Source organism: Poecilia latipinna, unplaced genomic scaffold, assembly GCF_001443285.1.
Source record: "Poecilia latipinna isolate Pla-1442-1.1 unplaced genomic scaffold, P_latipinna-1.0 Scaffold374, whole genome shotgun sequence".
NCBI lineage: Eukaryota > Metazoa > Chordata > Actinopteri > Cyprinodontiformes > Poeciliidae > Poecilia > Poecilia latipinna.
The window spans coordinates 43478-52099 of record NW_015112990.1 but is presented as its reverse complement, the minus strand read 5'-3'; the positions used below and the strand labels follow the sequence as shown (position 1 = coordinate 52099).

Sequence of the window (8622 nt, the reverse complement as noted above, 5' to 3'; positions counted from 1 at the left end):
CGGTGTTCTATCAGATAGCCATACGCTGTCAGAATAGCATACATGCTGTGAGTACCATGCCAGCGCATGCGCATTAAGAAGTCCGACCGTCAGAGGAGTTGTCAGTTCACCATATGCAGCAAGTTATGACGAAAATAAGTCATTAAATTGTTTTCAATGATAACTATATAGATATACATGTGTTGTCATGGTTTCAAAGTGTATTTAAAGCAGGGTCTGGCTGCAGCTGGAGTCAACTACAACACACGCCCGTGTAAAACTCACTTAACTGCTAAGTCAGGATGCCATACAACTGTTAATAACAAAGTGTATGATGATCTACGTCATGATTCTATGTTGCTGATTAAATAAAATCATATGGTAATGACAGCGTATGCATGTCTGAGCAAGCGTACGACTATCTGACAACGTATGACAGAACACCGTGAGTTCGTGCTAAGCGTATGACGATCTGACCTGACAGAACACCGGTTCTTTGTTCTTGTAATGCTCTGTGTACACTGCATCATTATTTTATTTAATTATGTACGTTGACATTTAAATTAACAAATAACTAAAACACAAGAACGAAAGAGCATGCAGAGCATGCACATTGCTCTTTGATTGTTTTCATTCAAAGTGGCAGCTGTAATGTCTGCCATGGTGTCAGACTACCTGGCTTCATGTAGAAGGAGAGAGGGTGAAAACAGCACCTTGTGCTTGGTTACTTCTTGCTTGTTGCTCCTTGGTCAGTGTTCATAGTTGATCGTTATTTACAGTCAGGGCATTGCCTCAATTGCTATGTTTAATGGTGCAGACAGTGGTGGTTTATGACAAGAGCAATATGGGCAAACACTCAGGGTGTTATCTTTTTAGGGAAAACACCCACCACGGATTGTAGCACAGAGATGGAAGCAAGCCAGAACAAAGTTTGTTCCGCTTTTGGTAAAATTTATTAAATGTTTAATATCTAGGTGTTTTTATGGGAATATTGATCTTTGAGATCAATTTGAGAGGCAATTTTGATCATATTTCACCATTTTATTGTGTCCTGTAGGGCGGGGCGCTGGTCTTGGTCTTGACTCGGTCTCGACTTCCCTCAGTCTTGGTCTCAACTTGATCTCGGACCCTAAAAGTCTTGGTCTTGTCTCGGTCTCGATACGCTCTGGTCTTGGTCTTGGGTTAGGTGGTCTTGACCACAACCCTGGTCCTAGCTTTAAGGAATGAATCTTTTGGGATAAATCTCTAAAGGTTTGTACATTTATCATGTTTTCTACTGTCTGCTTTATAATCTCAATTTTAAAGCATTTGTGTTAGATTCTTCTATACAAGCACAATCCTATAAAAAAAATATGATCAACACCGTGAGTGTGAATACAGATGCTTTAATTATTGTGCATATTTAAGAACCAACTACTGCTTTAAGTGAATATATATATATATATATATATATATATATATATATATTACAGATATGTTTATATTTGAAGAGAGTAAAGTTTTTGATCATTTTTTCAAAATCGCTCAAGTTTGAACGGATTCAGTTGGATTTAGGTTTAGTTCACAGTATTTTCCTGTTTTCTGCTTTATCCATCGACTGACCAGCTTCTGTCCTAAGTTGCCCTCACATTAGATCAGACACATCCTTATAGACTTTTACAATTTTTATTAGCAAAAAAACTTGAAACTCCTGCAGGATTTTCCTTCCACTACTTGGATAAAAATCAGGTAATATTCAGTAAAGTTTGAGGAAACAATATGAAGACCGTTGAGGGGTGTGAATACTTTAGCAGGCGCTGAACGTTGGCGTGATGAACCAATAGCAATAGCTCTCTGTTTGTGTGTGTGTGTGTGTGTGTGAATGCATGCGCGTGTGTGTGTGTGTGTGTGAATGCATGCGCATGCGTGTGTGTGTGTGTGTGTGTGTGTGTGTGTGTACCCTGCAGGGCGGCCAGCCTCTCGTTGGTGAAGTCGTTGTCGGCCTGCAGAGCCTCGATGCGGGCCTGGAGAACCTGCTCCTTCTCCTCCATCTCTTCGATCCGCATCTCCAGCTCCCGCTTCTCCGTCGCTCCCTGCAGCGTCAGCTCCTCCTGCCTGCCCTCCGCCGCCTGCAAGGACACAAGAAGGCCGACTGTGAAGGAACAGGAAGTGAGCAGGACAAATGTGGAACCAGCCAGGATACAGGAGAGCAAGCAGAGAAGGAGCGCAGTGTTTGAATAAATAAAAAAAATAATTTAGATCTGCCTGATAACTGATAAATCGATTTTATCGATTAGTCAAAGTTTTGGGATATTTAACTTTTGAGGAAGAAAATCTGCATGAGGAAAGTTGACCATCTTGTGAAGTGAATCTTTGGTATAAGCTTCACAGAAAATACTTTATATTTCAACACATTATTATCAGTAGCAGGACTTTGATTCAGCAACAAATGAATTTAATCCAAAGAAAGAACAGACTGAGCTGCAGATCCTGATGGCTCCAGAAGGTTTTTCCTCATTAAAACGTCTATTTTCCTCCTAATTTTAAGATGTTTTTCTAGTAAAATTGCATCTTTATTCTACTAATATCATAACTATAGTGTCATAATTAATAAAAATTTCTCCTTAATACTCCGTTGTACAACTCACAGCTGGTATGATTGAATAAAAGTCACTTTTTGAAAATACTTTCTTAATTTCATCTTTAGGAAGAAAATCAAGAAAAATGTTTAAAATGGAAATCAGATTTAATTGAAGCCGCGTCGCCCAGTCGTAGGGAAGGCGGTGGTTTGCTTCAGAGTTTCTGAGCGCGTCACCTTGATCTTGTCGGTGAGCTCCTTGATCTCGTTGACGGCAGCGTTGTACTTGTTGGCCAGCTCCTGCAGCTCCTCCTGGCCCCTCTCAGACATCTCCTTCAGGTGGGTGCACTCGTCCTCCGTGTTGCTCAGCGACCGCTGCGACGCCAAACACACAACAACGCTCGCTTTCAAAACAGACAACAGCAGCCGCGGCTCAGCGGACACACACAGTGATTCAACTTTTACATGATTTATGTCTCAGTTTGTCACAAAAACAGCAACTTTCTCCATCCGAGTATCTTGATTAACACAATTTTAAAGGTTTTTGCATAAAACCGTTCACCTAATTTAAAGGGATCCAACATGTCCAACTAGTTGAACATGTTGACCTAAATATGATGTAATTCAGTTCAACATGTAATTGATTTAATTGCATGTTGTAATTTAGGTCAACAACTTCTGTTAACTTAGATGTTATTCGTGATACATAAAACTTATAATTATTTTAAAAGTTGTACATCTTGATTAGATTTTTCACTTATAGAGGCCGCCATTTTTGTCAGAGCGATGTTTATTCGTCAAGGTAGTTTATAGTGGACTCAAGTCTATAAACTAAAGTAAACAAGGTTATAGAGGCTGATGGGGACAGCCCACAAAACCCCTGGACTGAGAAACTAACAATGTTTTCATGTGGCGCTGAACACAAAGTATCTGTTGAAACAAACATACAAGATGGCTTGTTATAAACTATTTACTGCATTAGCAGGAGTCAACGTTGTCAGTAGGATCCTCCGTTTAGGAGGAGCCAACGCCCTTATGAAGAGCTAAAACCATTAGCAGGAGCTATCGCCATTAGCAGGAGTCAACGTTGTCAGTAGGATCCTCCGTTTAGGAGGAGCCAACGCCATCAGCAGGAGCTAACGAGATTAGCAGGAGCTAACGCCATTAGCAGGAGCTAACGCCATTAGCAGGAGCTAACGCCATTAGCAGGAGCTAACGCCATTAGCAGGAGCTAACGCCATTAGCAGCAGGTAACCCTCCCATAGTCCTAGCTCAGTGCTCTGGAATATAAATGTTAAGGTCAGACAAAGGAGGAATGAGTCTCTTCAGCTCCTGAAGCCATAAAAATTAAAAACAACTCAACCCCTCATTCGGGGTCCCCTTGGTCTCTCCGAGGACTGCGGGAAAAATAAGTTGATGTAATACAGTCATCTTGCTCTCCCTTCATCATTTCTGCATTACCTTCCATTTCAACGAGCTTCAGTTCAAACTAAAAGATCTGAACGTTACTCATTGTGCAAAAATTACTGTTTTGGCTGGACAGAGCTAGCGCTGCAGCACCAAGCATGCATCATCCACCCAGAATTCACTGCAGCATAAACAACATAGGTAAACACTCAATTTATCCAGAGGAAACAAGCGGCTACAAACCTAATGAAACAAAAATCTGTCTAACAATCGACCTCCTGGTGACCCACCTCGACCTCAGAGAGCTTCCTGACCACCTCGATCTTCTCCTGCAGGACTCTCCTCAGGGACTCCTTTGCTGTGGTCTCATAGTTGTGTTTGTCCTCCTGAAGAGCCAGGAGCTCCTTGCGGATCCCTTCCTCTGTCTGCGACTGCCGAAGTTTTTAAAAGATCAGAAAATCAAGAAGTTAATTTTAAAGCTTTATTTCAGACATTTTTATTATCTAAAATAATATTATATAGGAGCTACTGAGTGAAAGAGTCATAGACAATAATTATAATACAGATTAATTAATACATATTATAAATCAGTTCATTTTATTTATGGATCCCCAACTAGACTCTGCTGGAGTAGAAACTATTCTTCCAGAGGTCCACAACACAAACATTACAAGTTAAATTGTTTTGCTTCCTATTTATTTTTTTAAATGAACTATATATTTTATTCATACTGTAAATAGTGGGAGAAACAGATGATTTATTGTCAAACTGTAATGTGGTAGAAACATTCAAGTTTATGCTTCTACTAAATCCTTTTACATATGAAGGACATGTAACATCTAATAAGAAGGGTTCGGTGAATGCATGTATGAAACTGGGGGGTTCGGTACCTCAAAAAAGATTAAGAACCACTGATCTAAATATTGTATTAGTATGAAAAATTCAAATTTACATTTGGAATATAATAGTCAACAATTATTATAGTCCCAACAATCCATCGGACTCTAAGAACCTTTAGATTTTAATCCCCTAAGCAAACTAAACGGCTGTTTGCTGCTGTGCATTATGGGTCTTGTAGTTTTGTCACAGCATAAAAAAGATCTTGTATTCCTAAATATAATCAGTGAATCTGTCTAAAAGTAAAAAGCCATGAACTGATTATAATGAAAGACTCATCACCAGGATGTATTATTTTTGGCCTAAGGCAGTCATTTTGACTGCTCTTACCTTAGAGTAGGCCTGTAACTGACTGCCCATCACTTCCAGTCTGGACAGCAGCCGGTCCTCATCTATCAGAGCCTGATGGAGGCAGAGTTCACAGAAAGTGCTTTAAAATGAGAGGAAAACTTTTAAACTTCCTCTGTGTCTTAAAATTACTGTGAAACATGTCTGACAAACTAATCCTGATGTTATCTGTGTGCTTTCATTCAAAGTTATCCAACCATAAAATCCAAAAAAGCAGATTTTACATGATAAATACAGGCTAGATTGCTCATTCTACTGTAACTCTTAAGCTACATGCTTTCATTGCAAATAAATAAATAAACTCAGAGATACAGTGGAAGTGGCTCCGACCTGCCAGCTGCTCTCTGAGGCCTCCTGGGTGGTGGACAGGAGCCGCTGCAGAGTGGCCAGCTTCTGCTCCAACATCTGCTCTCTGTGTAAGGCCTCCTGCAGAAACAGACGTTTTCCAAGTCATCTGCTCCTCCAAACAACGATCTTAGATGAGCTACGATGCAATGCATGACTCCAGAAAACATCAATACATCTTTTGAGTTTCTTTTTCAGATCGTCTTTAAGATTTGAAAGTGTGATTTTAATTTGTTGAAAGACAGTTGCAATGACAGAAAAGTTGCATATTATTTTAAAATTATGCCATATATACATAAACATGTTTTGTTTATTGTTATTGTATTGTCTCCATTTTCGCAACTGTCATATTTAATTGTCTGCTATGACCAGACTATTATTATAACTTTAAACTACAGTTAAAAGTTGAAATAAGAACGCTATTAAACATTTCAAAAATAAAGTCACAATGTTCCTAAAAGGCTAAATAATAGCACAGAAAGCATTCAACAACAGATAAAAGTAAAAAAATAAAAATAAATGTAAGAAAAGAATCAGAAACAATAAAAAAGTGTCATTTGATACTTTTAAAGCCAAACTAAACAGTTATAAAAACCCTAAGATAAATGGAGAACATTGGGTGTACTGCCACAGAACAGCCAGTAGGTGTCAGTGTTTTACCTGTAGATACTGGGAGAGCTGGAACAGTTCCTGAGAGTACATACTGGGAGTGTTGGCTGCCACCTAGATAAACCACAGACAGACCAGGAGAGCTCAATACTTCATCTGTTTGACGGACCAGAGGGAAAACTGAGGGTAATTATATCACATCGTGTTCTAGAACATATAAGCACAATGTAAGGATGCAAGTAAACACGCTGAAACTGACCCTTTTTAACCAAATGATCCCATTTTTACACTGTAACCAGTTCAGAGGTGGTTCATCATCAGAACTGGTATGAGGAACAAGACCGCAAATGAAAAAATGTTGTCAGTGGAACCTGAAAATGCCATCCCATTGTATTAAAAACAACTGGTTATGTTTATATACGGGCTGTTCAGCAGCACTCAGAGCAGCAGTGAGCTGAGAGGGAGACAAACTGGAAAAACAATGGAGTGATTTTACTGTAGTAGACAAAAAAATGAAGCAAAGCATTTTATGTGCAGTTATTCACCACTTAAGGAATAAAAAACTCCTCTGAACAAACATGATAAATGATCCGATGTTCAACCTGTGGCGTCTGTCCGCCCTGCTTTATAAATGATTTACTCTGAGCAGCGCGAGCGTTTCTAAAATAATATTTAACTAAATATGAAGAAATTCTGCATATGGGTCGTTTTCCTCTGTAAAGTCAGACATTTATTAGGATCCACCTGAATTGTTTTTTGAATATTTACTTAAAATATGTAAATGATACCTAGCTTCCCATTTATTACAAAATTGCATTTCACAATATCAAAAAAGCAACATAACTAAAAGACACTATAGCCAAAGAAAAAACACCATTTTCATTGTCTAAATGAAAAATCATTCAGATGGGAGGTTTTATACTCTGCTGCTCATGAAAGTGGTTATTTAAGGCACAAAGATTAAATCTTAATATGAATGCAGCTCAATTGAAAAAGTTGTGTTTGGACCCATTAGGATTTTATTAACTTAATTGAGCTGAGAAACAATCATGGACTTCTAGGCCTGTCATTTACTGGAAAAGTTCTCCCAGAATTTATTGCGATAAACGATAATATTGTTGTCTTGAGACCATTTTTGAGTATTACAATGTTAGTGGCATAATAATGCAACAGCACAAGCTCAAAAACAACTTTAAATTCTAATGAACATTTAACACTGCAACTGGGAGACATTTTAAATATCCAAAATAAATAAACTAAACTAATAAATGAATTTATGAAGCCTCTGCAAACAAAACTTTCCTTAAAAAGGGGCTAGTTGAGACCAAAGCACCAGAGTGAAGACTTTCATCAACCAGTTTATTGGTAAAAAAAAAAAAAAAGAAAAAAAAAAAAAAAAAAAAAAAAGAGAGAGCATCTGCGACTGACTGTTACTCTTTTGCACCCTGGTAGCAATGATTCAGCCTCAGGACAGTTAATTATATCAGAGAAGAGGTTCAAATCTAATCACAGCTCCTCTTAAACACACATCGGCCTGCATTCCTCGCTCCACTGAGGCCCAGCTGCTGAACACGCAGCAGCAGGAGCTAACGCCGCACGTTGTTCTAATACACAATGAACCGTTATCCGTCCACACAACGTCATGCATTTAATGTGACAACAGAAAACAGCTCAGGAAACCTTCGTACAGAAGAACACTGAATACTGTCGAGGCGTAGCTGTGTGTAACAGAAAGCCACACACGTTTTGCACGGCAGTAACCTGCTGATTTATTACAGTAGTGTACTTTGAAGTGACGGCCAGCTGCCAGACTGCTCATTCCACTATAAATCAGAAGAAATGCCTTGTTTCACTGAGTGATGCAGGATTTTATGGTCCGCCATATTCAGATTATGGACTCACTGGGAAGACAGGAGGTTAAACCCAAACTCCTAACATATTAAATCTGTTTTATTATTCTCTAATTTCCACTTTTTCTGTTAATTTAACTATTTATTAGGGCTGGACAATAAATCGATAAACATATATTGAGATAGACATATCAATAGATAATACTATCCGATGGAATATTTCATAGATAGAATATTCACTGAACCGCAAAGCATTCTGGGAAATATAGGAAGGGGAAAGATTTCAGCTGGTAAACCTCTGACTGACAGCAAGGAAAGGTTGGTGGAATCAACTAACTCACTCATTCTTTGGTTACCTAGCAACTCACTCATTCTTTGGTTACCTAGCAACTCACTCATTCTTTGGTTACCTATAGGGCTGTGTAACAATATCGATTTTGCGATACATATCGATATTTTCTTTCCTAGAAAAAAATCGATATTCATTCGCAAGTGTGTGTATGTGTGTGTAATTATGGTGTGAATGAATAAATGCATAAATATCTATATCTATATATATATAGATATAGATATATATAGATCTATATATATATAGATATATATATATCTATATATATATATAGATATATA

General features: G+C 38.3%; 1 protein-coding gene across 9 annotated transcripts in view; it reads right to left on the bottom strand.

The window, feature by feature from the left end:
• slmapa (sarcolemma associated protein a) overlaps nt 1-8622 on the bottom strand; it is a 66157-nt gene that overhangs the window by 25281 nt on the left and 32254 nt on the right. For all 9 annotated transcript variants that reach the window (XM_015036604.1, XM_015036606.1, XM_015036607.1 and 6 more), the window contains 6 exons: nt 6194-6256; nt 5519-5614; nt 5171-5242; nt 4234-4374; nt 2774-2911; nt 1919-2087 (listed from right to left, as the gene is read on the bottom strand). In XM_015036604.1, coding sequence (XP_014892090.1) covers nt 1919-2087; nt 2774-2911; nt 4234-4374; nt 5171-5242; nt 5519-5614; nt 6194-6256 — 679 coding nt within the window. The remainder of the gene's footprint in view (nt 1-1918; nt 2088-2773; nt 2912-4233; nt 4375-5170; nt 5243-5518; nt 5615-6193; nt 6257-8622) is intronic.